Source organism: Equus przewalskii, chromosome 4 (assembly GCF_037783145.1).
Source record: "Equus przewalskii isolate Varuska chromosome 4, EquPr2, whole genome shotgun sequence".
NCBI classification, from domain to species: domain Eukaryota; kingdom Metazoa; phylum Chordata; class Mammalia; order Perissodactyla; family Equidae; genus Equus; species Equus przewalskii.
Window position 1 is genome coordinate 84,136,328 of NC_091834.1, and position 13,076 is coordinate 84,149,403.

The following is a 13,076-nucleotide window of genomic DNA, read 5'->3' on the forward strand; positions in this document are numbered from 1 at the left end:
CATTTCTCCCTCACCTTTCTAAAGAGAAGGAAAGGTTCAAGGCTGAAACGGCTTGTGAGGAAGAAATGTTATGGCTTTGAAAAGCACTGGGCTTGAGGCTCAAGCAACCATTCCTCAGAATTGAGGACCAATAGGCAAAAGTTGAGCATTTTTCATTTACCTCCAAGAATTGGATGGCGTCTTCTGACTTTTTAAGGCCTAGCCTGGAAAGAATAGCCAGGCAAGAGGCATGAATGCTTATAGCAGGACTTCTGTGGTCTGTTCCAGATGAGTATGTGGCGAGCCTACACCTGCCCACCTTTGATGCCCACCTGACAGAGCTGACAGATGAACAGGCCAAGTATCTGGGACTCAACAAGAATGGGCCCTTCAAGCCTAATTACTACAGGTGCTTTGGGCTCCTCAGAAAATAGGGAAGGCTGGGTAGTGAAGAGCTTCCTGCACTGGAATTGGTCTTTGCATCCATCACCATATTTACATGAACTCAGAAAACTAAACCCTCTCCCCCTCACTACCACACCCAAAGGACTCCTTGAGACCTTCTCCAGATATTAAGTAGTATTCCCTTCCTGAATTTGCCTTTCTCCATTTCACCCTCTTTTTTTTTTTTTAAAGATTTTATTTTTTTTCCTTTTTCTCCCCAAAGCCCCCCGGTACATAGTTGTATATTCTTCATTGTGGGTCCTTCTAGTTTTGGCATGTGGGACGCTGCCTCGGCGTGGTTTGATGAGCAGTACCATGTCCACGCCCAGGATTCAAACCAACAAAACACTGGGCTGCCTGCAGTGGAGCGCACGAACTTAACCACTCAGCCACGGGGCCAGCCCCTCCATTTCACCCTCTTGATAATGATTATTACCCCTTTATGAAGAAATACTGGCCTTTTTCACTGATGTGAAAAAGCATCACAACTATCTACCCTCACCGTACACTCCAGTAAAGTCCCTGCCTGCCTGTTACACCTTTAGGCAGGCCCTTCGTGTCCCAGCATCCCCACAAGCTGATAACATCACAGTCTCGTCTTTCTTTTTCCCTCCAGGTATTAAGTTCCTGTAACTCAAGCCAGAAGAAGTTTTAAGGAATAGAACTCTCAAGTCTTTTCTCCACTCCTATACGGGAAAGAACCCAGCAAGCTGCTTCTCTAATCAGCTGCCTGCCGTGCTCACTCTATATGTTAGGTTATTTATTTATTAAAATCTAGAATCCTGTGCCTGTCACCTTGGCCCAGAGTGTGGTTACTGCTCTGAGGGCTGTGAGAGCCACAGAGGACAGGCTGAAGAAGGAAAGAAATGGGGTAACAATTCCCAGTGCATCTTTTGCACATTCCCCATTGACTCTGAATCCTCAGCAATGGTCATTTTTCTCTTGTCCAAGCTCAGGAGTTAGTTCAGGGATTCCAGATTCCTTGTTCCTTGGGGTTTTCTGGAATAAATTTTCAGCATCTGCTGCCTTTCTCAGCTTTGGCCCTTCCACAGGTGAGGCCTTTTGGAAGTTACTAAATTTACATGGCCTGGGTTCCCAGCCTTGACCATCACTATCACTGCCTTCTTTATAAAATGGCTAGGAAGGAAGGAGTGTTTTGATTTTGGCAAGCTACACCAAGAACTTGGCTGTGCTTGTGCTTACTGGGAGTCTCTTTCTTTACCCAGGATTCCTTTCTTCTCCTTAAATATTTATGTCTATTTTAACACTTTCTGGTTCCAAGAGGAATTGTGCCTCTGTTGTTTCCTAAGCAGCTCTGGTGTTTGTCAGGCATTTGTTTTGCTGTCTTTCTAACCCAACTAACTTCTACTCAGGAAGTGGGGGCCAACCCCACTTTGGCCCGTAGTTTTACTTCTTTGTCATTTAACTGGATAGTTCCCCAGGAAGCTCCCTCCAGATTGGAACTGCCTCAGAAAAGGAGGACTTATTGTGAAACATTGCTTCCTGAAACTTCCTCTTATTGCCTACAACTACTTCTGAAACTGAGCAGGGAAAGATATACTTTCCAAAGGATTTGGGGCAGTAGGGCTTCGGAAATGGGACAGATCTTTCAGGTCCACAGCTTGACACTCTAAAGAAGAGGAATGTATTTATCTGTCTCCTGGGAAGGGGCTTTGCAGCTTAACTGGCTAAGCTGTACAGAGATGACAGTGTAAACTGTGTCCAGATGATCAAAGCTAGTTTAACTAGTTTGAACCTCATTAGACATTCATTCCTTTGGCCATTGCCATTAATGAAACTCAGATCTAATGTCTCTGCAATTTAGTCTTTGGGCTTTCCTCTCTGCTGGTATATGTTTTTATGTTCTGGCCTCTTCCATCTTAGGATTCTATATTTCACACGTAGTTTCTTAACTCTAACATTATAAAAAGTTAGTAATGTGAGCAGCCTGAAATTTTATGTCCCACCTGAGAGTTGGATTCATTTGGAGACTGACCTGTTAGTCTTAAGGTTTCCATTGTGACCAGATTGACTCTGAGAGTTAGAGTCTGGAATGGCCCTAGGAATCTTGGATGAAATGAGTCCCTTTTCTTCCTGCCAACCCTCTTTAACACTCTCAAGTTTGTTTGTTTTCCCATTTTTTTCGTATGCTGGTCTGCCTCAAAGTGTCAAGACCAAGATGACTCAAGGTAACCACCAGACCACCCAGGATCACTGTAATCTTCCCACTCTGATTCTCCTCCCCTCCAGCCACCTTCTTCAACTTGCCCTGGTCTTCACATATACCCTCAGAGCTAGTCTGGAAGTGACCTTCCTTTTGGAGGTAGTGAGATGGACCTTGGGCAAATGGTTATTTGCCTCATTCAATACAGTATATAGGCTCAGCCCATAGAGTTTGGTTACTCAGAGGCCATATGTTATGTCTTAGCAAATACTGGAAAAGTGCCATATACATGGCTATATGCTTTCATGAAGAAGATCATAAATGCTGAAAATTCTGCTAGGCCACTCAGTTCTTTCTTTTGCCTAACCAGTTCTAATTTTTTTATTAACTAATTGGATTCCTTTAGGAAAAGATTCAGATTTTTGTACCTCATTTTATATCCAGAGCAGAGTCTACTAGGCAGATCTCTAGACTCTAGCCTATTACATTCTTAGGCCAAAAATCATAACCTGCTGCTTCTCAGAAAAGGCTGGCTCTCTATGGAGCTTACTATGTGCTTATCCTGACAGTGCACATTCTGCCTTGCTATAGTGAAGAGACCTATTCCAAATAAAAAAGGAGCCACATTGGGCTTCTAGATTAGATTGCCAGTGTTGCTACCCATGGTGAGGTATTTGCCTCTGAGTTTCAGATGATCTCTCTTCCTTTCTCTCTGGGGGCCCTGTGTCATCAACCATTAAGAACAAGGAGGCCCAGGTCTCCTGAGTATTTGGGTTCTACCTTAGTGTTGGAATTTGGTCATTATTCCCTCTATCCTTGGAATCACAACAAATGTGTCTTCTTTCCTTAAGCTCTCACCTTAGATGCATCCTATGTGTCTAGAAGCATGAGGAAGAAGACTGATTATCTCTTTGTATGTGGCCCTGGCCTGTGAGGATACTTACCATTTTCTCTACAATGAATTTGTGCTAGTTTTCAAGGTCTTTTTGCCTTCTTAATGGAAATACTCAGTTTTCTTTTTCTCAGTAAAAAAAAAAAAAAAAGAGATCTGGTCTACCTTCCTTCTGCCCTCCTACCCTCCCATATGAGCACGGCTCCCCAGGGCCACATACTCCTGCAAAGCTTTTTTGCTGCTTGGCTTTTCTCTGAACAGATCTGAAATTGCTGCTCCTGTGGTTTTTCAAAATTAACTAACTGTGTCATGGTTTTAAAAAAGAAATCAAAATGCATTGTTGCATTAAGCTTTTTTAATAAAGGAAAATTATGGAAAGAAAATAGGCAACACCAGCAAATTATATGTGGACAAGTTCTAAACTATATATATACATACACACACATATATATATATATAAATAAATCTAGTTCTCATTGTCATCTTATTGAAAGGAAATAAAACCTCTAAGGATCACCATTTCTGAGAGGTTCTTGGAAATCTTTATGTCTAAGTGATTGGTTAGATCAGCAATAATGACTATGTAATCTCAAAAGATAAATAAAATATTCTTAAAATGGATTCTTGTCTTGACATTATTCCTTGCTTCTGTTAACTAGGAATCCAGAGATGAGAGAGGTTTCTGGGCAACAGGCCGAAGAGCCTGCTGCAGGGCAAGGATGTGAAAAGCTGAAGTAGTTGCTAATAGGCATGTTTGAGTGGCTTTAGCCTTGAGATCCTTATTCCATGGTGGGCCATTCCACTAATAAATATCCCCCACTCCCCCACCCACCAGTTATGTGGGTAAAGAATCTGCTTTCTCAGAACCACCACCCTGGGGAGTTGAGAAGTATAGGTTTAAGGCAGAGAAACTAAAGCCTGTTTTTAGGTCCCCCAAGCCCTCTGTGTGCTGCCCTTAACTGGAGAGCACAGGAAGCTATGTTTTGCTATCAAAGGACCCAAAACCCAGGGCCTGACTACATCCAACCAAAGAGAAGAAAGAAATGAATTGCAGAGATTTGTCAGGTTTTGCCTGACTAAATCGGTAACCAGAGGATGTGTTCAACTGCCTGTTCCTTCTCAACTACTACGAGAATAGCCATTTTTTAGTAGCTTTCTGATAGCCGCTTTCTTTAGTTGACGACCTGAACTAGTTCTACATCTGTAGGCAAGATGCAACAAAGAAGTGAGACAATTCCTTGTCTCAGTGTAGGGCCCTACAGCCTCCATGGCCTCATTACACACACATGTGCCCTGGATGCAGAGAGAGGGGTATTCTACCCTGTTTGTACTACATTATTCTGGCTGCCCAATATCCTTGAAAACTAGGTATTTTAAGGCTTCCTGCATCTTATTGTTAAGCTGTCTCCATACCAGTTACTATCTACTTAATCATCTATCTGACTGTGGTTTAAGTAGAGTACTTATGGGGGAAAAGGGATGTTCAGTCCTTGTAACTATACCTATTTATACCTCCAGTCCTCTACCAGCAGCTTCAGAATACCTGAGTTTTGGGACAAGGGAAAGTGGTGGTGTAGGTAGTGTAGGCTCAGCACTGGAGCCATCTCTGCAAAATGGAAAAACTTGTAGACCAGCCCTGACTAATCAGCTCCCGGGTATATTTATGGGTGCCTCTGTAGTCAATAGTATTGATGACTGTCACTTCTTGTTTACAAATAAGCTCAAAGAAATTGTGTGCCAACTCCATGGCCTGTAGTTTCAAAGTTTTCAGTTAATCTGTGGTTTATTGTTACATCTTCCAGGAGTTGTTTCCAAGTATCTTCTTCCTTATGACAAGCTCTGAAAGTTGAAGCCTATACTGAGCAGATAGATGTCTGATCTTTACTGTCTCCCATTCTGCTGGGATTGAGATCTCTTCTCATGTTGATTCTTTGCAATCTCCATAACACCAGTTTTTCAAACTGCTTCTCTGAAAGTGAAGCCAGATGGAGCTCTAGGCTCAGCAATTGGCTTTACGTCGAGGCCAGAGAGGACTTGAGAGCTGTCCTCAAGCCTACTCCCAGTTGAAGATCGCTCTGCTCTCTTTGCCCTAGGGATAGGCTGGAAAAGGAACAAAACTGGCCACTCCTGTCTGCCACCACTGTTGGAGAGCCTGATGATTGCCTAGGCTTACAAAAGAAAATATGAATTTCTGGGCCAGTCAATTCTAGGGCTCTGCCTGCTTAGGAGGAGAGGTATTGGGAAGAGGGGAGGTAGAATAATTAATTCTTTTATTAAGAAACCCCAATAGGCTGTGCTGTGGCAGGTTTACCACACTGAAGCAGTGATGAGCTAGGCGTGGGTTGTGAATTTTAAAGTAGAGTATGAATCTTTAAGAGTTTAACAAATTATACCCTGAAAAAAGTTCCAAAATCAAATAGTTTAGGCCTTGAGCCAGGAACTTTCTTGGAAATTCATATCAATTCAATTCTCTTAAAATAGTGGCTCTCAACTCCAGAAGATTTTGCCCCCCCAGGGGACATTTTGCAATATCTGGAGACATTTTTGGTTGTCACAACTAGGGCAAGAGTACTACTGGCATCTGGTGAGGAGAGGCCATGAATTCTACTAAACATCCTACAACACGCAAGACAACCCCCTACAACAAATTATTTTTCAGTCAATAGTACAGAAACTCTGTTTTAAATATATATACATGAAGGTGTACAAAAATGAACAAAACTTGGCCCTGCTTTCAAGGAGCATATTTCCAGGTTGGGTGGTGGGAATGGGAATGGGAGAGGAAAGGGAAAATGGTGGGTGGGTACAATAAGGAGATGTTGGGAATCAGGGAGAGAAAGGAACTCAGAAAGCTTCAAGGAGTGCCCTCTCCCCTTCTCTCTCTCAACTCCGTCTTGATCTGTCACCTACAGACTAGCAGAGGAAAGTGTGAGGGAGAGAGATGGTTAAGAAAGGGACAGAGGTGTTCCTAAGATTTAGAAAGGGGTAGTAATTCCTTTGGGCCTCCAACTTTGGGGATATAGTAGAAAATATAAGAATTTTGGATCCAGGCAGACTTGACATGATGCCAACACACCTTGTGGTTATGGGTTGGGTTGTGGTTGTGGGTTAGGTTGTGGTTGTGGGAGTAGGTTAAGGAGGATCAAAAGGAAGGCTTTCTGGAGGAGGACGTGATGACTAAATATAATCTTTAAGGAAGAACAGAGGTTAGCCAAGAGAAGAACAAAGTTCTCTCCAGAGGGAACTGCATATGCAGACACTGAGAAAAATAGGTGATACCTCGGGAACTGGAAGGAGTAATGAATCTCTGTGCGTCCTGGTTTCCTCTGCAGTAATATTGGATTAGTGAAAACAACCTGTCAGAGAGAGGTATGGTAGGATATCTGGAAAGTGTCTAGTGCAATGCCTGGAACAAAGCAGTTCAACATTATTCCCCCGCTCCTACCCATTTGGTCCCTCACTCCCCTCAGGCTGCTTGTTTGGGGCTTCTATTACCAACCCAGACTGCCTAAATATTTACTGTACACTGTTTTTGAGATAAATTCCGGAGCGGGCAGACCACAGAGGCTCGTTTGCCCCAGGTAACGCTGAGCCCTTAGGAAGGATCTTTAGAGGAATGAAGGAACGGACTGTGGAGCAGGTGGGTTGGGGACTTGCCCTCCATTCAACATTTACTCTCTAGCTCCCACCATGAGGAAGGTGCCCCCCTCCAGCAGAGAAAGGCAGATGACCAGGAGCAGCCCTGAAGGGCACCAGCAGTCTCAGAGAAATAAAAACGCCCCACCCCACCTCTCAGCCCCCAGTCTCCCAGCCAAGCCCTCATTCCGCGAGGGATGAAATCTCTTCAGAAATCACAGCTTTCAGAGACAGCGAGTCCCTCGTTTCCTGCGGTGTGCCTGGCCCCCCGGTGGTGCCATCCCTTCCCTGCAGGAGCGGGGATGGAGGTCTGTGGTAAAGGGGAAACGGAGACTGCAGTGGAGCAGGAGGCCGAGAGAGAGGTCCCCGAAAAGGTCGCTGTTTAGGAGGGGGTGAGGGCTGAGGCACACCGAGTGAGAAGCAAATCGATAACCCGCCTGAGCTCAAAGCCCAGAATTCGGGAGGTGGAGCGGATAGCCAACCCAAGAGGATACTGCTACCAGCAACGCCGCAGTACTTAGAGAAAAAAAAAGGAAAGAAAGAAAGAAAAAAAATCCCTTGAATGAGCCCCACCTCCTCCTAGTCCCGCGCGGAGCGGTCGAACCGCCAATCGCGCCGTGGGGCGGGGCTGCGGGCAGCGGTCGCAGCCAATAGCTGTGGAGGGGGCGGGGCCCGGCTCCCGGCGCGCCGCGGCTGGGTCGCCCGGGACAGAGAGCGCGGAGCGGCTGAGGGCAACGGCTGAGCCGGGCCGCATGGAGGACCCCGCGGCGCCCGGGGCCGGGAGCCCGCCCGCCGATGGCAACGGCAACGGCAAAGGGAAGCAGGCGGCGCCTAAGGGCCGGGAAGCGTTCAGAAGTCAGCGGCGCGAGTCGGAGGTGAGGAGCCCGGAGAGCTTTGGGGGGTGCCGGGAGACGCCCGCGGGCGGGAAGCGGCGGCTGAGGTGATTCGGCCGCGTCCCCCGCCCGGAGCCCCCGGCGCTTCCCGGGCCGCCCCCCGGAGCCGGTCCCTGCGGGGTCCGCCGCAGCCTGGACCTGGGCTCTGCAGCCCGTGCCGCGTCTCCGCCCGTCTCCTGCCGTGGGCCGGGGCTGGCTAGCCCTCTGGCCTCCGCTCTAGGGGCGCGAAGGGAGCGCGAGATCGAGCGTCCCAGATACTTTTCAGATGTTTGCCTCTTAATCGCTGCAGCCCGTTCTAGTGGGGACTCGCGTCTCCGATTTTCAGAGGAGGAAACAGGCGCGGGGAGGTTGAGGCACCGGCCTGAGGGGTGGGAGGCCGGAGCCCGGCCGCGGGGACGAGGCCCGGCGTGGGGGCAGCGCCCGCCCGCGCCCCCCGCGGCCCTCGGGGCATCCGGACGTGCCGCGTGACTCCTGCCCGGCCGGCGCGCCGGTGAGTCGGCCGGTCGTTTCGGGAGCGCCTTCCGCGGCCATCAGGACCCCTACCTGTGCGGGTTCATAGACGGGGTTCGGGCTGGGGCGGTGCAGGCGGGAGTGGATGCGGCTGTGCCAGGATGCAGCCCCGCGGGCGGGAGTGTGAAGGTTCGGGTCGCCGCCTCTTCTTTTGAAAAGAAGTCCTAACAAGGAAGGTGAAGGGGGTGAATTATCACTCCCCCACCCCCGCATCCAGCCCGTTTCCACCAACCAGCCAAGAGTAGATGTGGCTCTGAGCGCGATCAGAACAGACCACAAAATGTCCGGTCTGGAAGGGTCTGTGGAGATCATCTGGTTTTAGCCCTTTCTTTGACAGAAGTAAGAGACGGAGGTAGCTCCCCCGATATCATGCCGCTGGCATGGTGGCCGGGAGCACAAAGCTTTGAGGTCGCTCAGACCGGGTTTTGAGTCACAGGCCTACCTACCATTTGCGCTCTGTGACTTTTGGCAAATTGCCAAATCTCTCTGAGCTCCAGTTTTTTCGTCTGTAAAATGAGGTTAACACTACCTGCCTCAGAAGGTTGGGACAAGGTCAGTGTAAAATATTTAATTCAGTGCAGGCACAGTGCGTGTAATTGGTCAATACCTGGTGGCTGTTAGTTCTGTATCATCATCATCATCATCATCCAGGGGCAGAGCTGGTACTAGAAGGCAGGTCTTAGACTCCCAGTGCACAGTTTACCGTTTGAATACTATTTCACAGTTTCCAAAGGGATCTCGTGTATGCTTGCCATTTTGATACAAACGAGTAGGAATCCATCCCGTTTTTTAAAAGAGGAGAAGTGGAGGAGGTGAAAAGACTGGCCCAAAGTCGCACCACCTTTCAGAGGCAGAGCTCAGCACTCCTGTCATGCTAGCTGAGGGTTCTATTCACTGCCTCACGTCCCTCCCTGCCTCAGTGTGAATCTGGCCTTTTAGGGCACCCTATGCCTTCTTCCCCCATAGGGACGTTGTTCTTGCTCAAATGTTTTTGGGGGCCAGGGGAATGACTGCTTCGTTAATATAACAATTATTGGGTCCTTTCTCTATGCCCGGCACTGTTTTAGGTGCTAGGGGTATAGCAGTGAGCAAGACAAGGTCTTTACCTTGTGGAGGTAACATTCTAGTTAGGGTGGAGAGACAGCGTATATGCGAGTAAATAAAATAATTTCAGAATGATATGTTCTGTAGGGGAATTAAAACTCCAGAAGTAGGAGGCCTTTTCCCTACCTATCAAGTCTTCCTTCAGGAAAAAGCTCTGATTGTACTTTACTTTTGACAGTGAGTTCAGTATCCGGAGGCTCAGAGCTTTCCACCAGCACTGCAGTTTACCTCCTGATTGTCTGCAGCTGCATTTCCTGCTTGGAAATAAATGAACAACTGCAGCGATCCTCTCCATCTGGGCCCATCACCTGCCTAAAGGCTGGCTGGAGAGATTAGCTTCCCTCCACCTTCCTGCAGCAGGAGAGCTGCTTTTACCTGTCAGCACGTCCCCTACCACCATAGCACCCAGGTGCCAGACTCAGATGACTACCTGCTTTTCCTTCCCTCCCTCCCTTTTGCTTTCCTGTGGATGACAGTCCTCAGGGGAGATGATTTTCTTTCCTCTCTACGGCTTCTAAAGAATTACTGGAAGAGAATTACTGTTGGCACAAGTCAAGAGAGCCTCCTCGTACATCACTGTGTTTATAGGGGCTCTGTTGAACTACCCTCTCCCAATGGTTTAGCGTAGTAACTTTCCAGCCTAAAAAGGAAATGAGAGAATAATTGTTTGCTTAATAAAAAGATTCTTACCCTAATGAAAGGATTCACCTCCAGCCTCTTTCAGCCAGATCCCCTGGTTTAATTGGTTCCCAAAGTCCTTGACAAAATTTTAATTGGTTTGTAGCAAAATGAGGAAAATTCTGGGCATTGAAGTGAGTTTTTCATAAAATGTAGTTCAATACATTAAATTTAAAGGATGTATGCGATTTAAAACAGTGTTTTTCAAACTGTAGAGGGTAACCTGTGAGTTGAGATCAACTCTTTTTTTAAGAAGTAGTATAGAAAATATCAGTGCATCGTATATAATAATGGTGAATATTATTTTGTTAAACTTTTTTTCCAGTTTGTGTGTGTGTGTGTGTTGGGACAGGATGTAAACTTTAGATATACTTTGATTTACAGTCAAAAAAGTTTGAAAAGCACTGCTTTTAATGACTTTTTTAATTTCCTTTTTTCTTTTTTTTTGAGCAAGATTAGCCCTGAGCTAACATCTGCTGCCAATCCTCCTCTTTTTGCTGAGGAAGACTGGCCCTGAGCTAACATCCGTGCCCATCTTCCTCTACTTTATCTGTGGGATGCCCACCACAGCATGGCTTGCCACGTGGTGCCATGTCCACACCCGGGATCTGAACAGGCGAACCCCGGGCGGCCGAAGTGGAACATGCAAACTTAACTGCTGTGCCGCTGGGTCAGCCCTGAAATATATTTTTTTTAAAAAAGGTTTTTTAAATCTACTTATCAGAGTAAAACACTAATAACCTTATGTCATTCCCCACCCTCCACCTTTTCTTTTTTCTTACCAGTCTCTGTAATCCAGAAGTTTGAAAATCTTTGCTATAGTGGATTTAAACGTGATTTGCCTTGGTAGTATAAATTGATAAAGTGGTTTTGGAAAACAACTTGTCGTATACAAAGAGCTATGTAAATATTAATAAGATTTGATGCATTAATTCTGTTAATAAGAATCTATCCTTAGAAATGATCCTAAATATTAAAAACTTTTTAAGTGTATTACAGCTTCATGCATACAGTAAAGAAAAATTAAAAACAACGTAAATGTTCAACAGTAGAGAACTGGTTAAGTAAACCAATAGAAATTTGTCCACTTAGTTGTTTAAAGTGATATCATAATAATATAAGAAAATGCCTTTATAATCTAATATTAAAATTGTAAGTTGAGGGCCTGGCCTGGTGGCACAGTGGTTAAGTGTGCATGGTCTGCTTCGGCAGCCCAGGGTTCGCAGGTTTGGATCCCTGATGCGGACATGGCACCGCTTGGCAAGCCATGCTGTGGCAGGCATCCCACAGATAAAGTAGAGGGAGGGGGACACAGATGTTAGCTCAGGGCCAGTCTTCCTCAGTAAAAAGAGGAGGATTGGTGGCTGATGTTAGGTGAGGGCTAATCTTCCTCAAAAAAAAAAAATTGTAAGTAAAATTCTGAGTAACCACCTACATAGTGCTACCAAATGCTGGGTGGTGTGCTAGGTGCTTTTCTTATATTAATTCATTTAGTCCTTACAATGACCGTATGAATTATCCTTATTTTACAGATTAGATAACTGAGCATGTCAACAGTTCGTTAACACCAATTCATTTCGATTCTGACACTACCTGTAGTTAGCACAAACCCCACAAGTTAAGGACTCAGTCCCGCAAGACTGCCCCCTCTTCAACACCAGCCACAAGTGGGGTCCTCAAGCTACTTGCACTTCTGCCTGGCCACTTCAAATTTGGGGGTTACCATGATCCCCACCTCAGGTTCGATAATTCGCTTAGAACAACTCACAGAACTTAGAAAAGTGCTATACTTATGGTTATGATTTTATTATAAAGGATACAACTCAGGAACAACCAGATGAAGAGAGGCATAGGACAAGCTGTGGGGGTGGGGTGGTACAGAGCTTCCATACCCTCTCTGGTTTATCACTCTCCGAGCACGTTGGTCTGCCCAAACCTCATTTTTCAGAGTTTTTATATGAAGTTTCATTACCTAGGCATGGTTGATTACACCATTGGCCACATTATTGAACTCAATCTCCAGCCGCCTCCCTTCCTTGAGTGTGGGGCCAGCCCCCACTTTGAAACTCTAAAGGCTCACACTGTCACCCCATTAGCATAAACTCAAGTATAGTTGAGAGGGACTTATTATGAATAACAGACCCCTGTCACTTAGGAAATTCCAAAGGTTTTAGAAGCTCTGTGCTAGGAAGAAGAGGTATGGGGTGGAGGCAAAGACCAAATATGTTTTTTATACCATACCAAGGCACAGAAAGGTTAAATAACTTGCTCAAGATCACATAATATGTGACAGAGCTGAGATTCAAATTTTTAAAAATAAATATATATTAATATATACTGGTAGAAAATACCCTAAAATGCTTGAAGAGGTTAGGGAGTGGGGTTATACTAAAAATATTTTTTTAATGGGATTATGAATTTATACATACAATATCATAGGAAATCTAGACTTTAATACAACTTAGAGTAGAAATGATACCTTATTTGACAGTCCTAAAGTTGTGAAACATCAGAGCTGAAGGACCTCTTTTTATAGATGAGGAACTAGGATCCACAGAATGAGATTTTCCCAAAATCATACAGTGGGTTAATGACAGAGCTGAAGTTAGAATCCAGTTCACCTCTTTTATTTTTGTCCATCTCATTTTACTAGAGATTAACTAGATGCTTTTCTGGTCTGTGTTTATATAGATCAGATATGGGCATAGATTGTAGCTTTTATGTCTGTTCACCATCCTGGCCCTTTACCCAGAGTTTCTGATTCTATATAGGAATA

General features: G+C 45.6%; 2 protein-coding genes across 27 annotated transcripts in view; both read left to right on the top strand.

The window, feature by feature from the left end:
• The window catches only part of AHCYL2 (adenosylhomocysteinase like 2), a 168,791-nt gene extending 164,691 nt beyond the window's left edge, over positions 1 to 4,100 (top strand). For all 23 annotated transcript variants that reach the window (XR_011539259.1, XM_070616573.1, XM_070616562.1 and 20 more), the window contains 2 exons: positions 268 to 388; positions 1,040 to 4,100. Coding sequence is in view for 22 of the 23 variants with exons in the window: in XM_070616573.1 (XP_070472674.1) it covers positions 268 to 388; positions 1,040 to 1,046 (128 nt within the window). In the remaining variant the exon portion in view is untranslated. The remainder of the gene's footprint in view (positions 1 to 267; positions 389 to 1,039) is intronic.
• A 3,687-nt stretch (positions 4,101 to 7,787) lies between these two features.
• Positions 7,788 to 13,076, top strand: part of STRIP2 (striatin interacting protein 2) — a 43,679-nt gene continuing 38,390 nt past the window's right edge. For 2 of the 4 annotated variants that reach the window (XM_070616579.1, XM_070616580.1), the window contains exon 1: positions 7,793 to 7,990. In XM_070616579.1, coding sequence (XP_070472680.1) covers positions 7,911 to 7,990 — 80 coding nt within the window. In that variant the 5' untranslated portion in view covers positions 7,793 to 7,910. Of the gene's footprint in view, positions 7,991 to 13,076 lie in introns of all 4 variants that reach the window. The other 2 variants (XM_070616582.1, XM_070616581.1) reach the window with 2 other exon arrangements.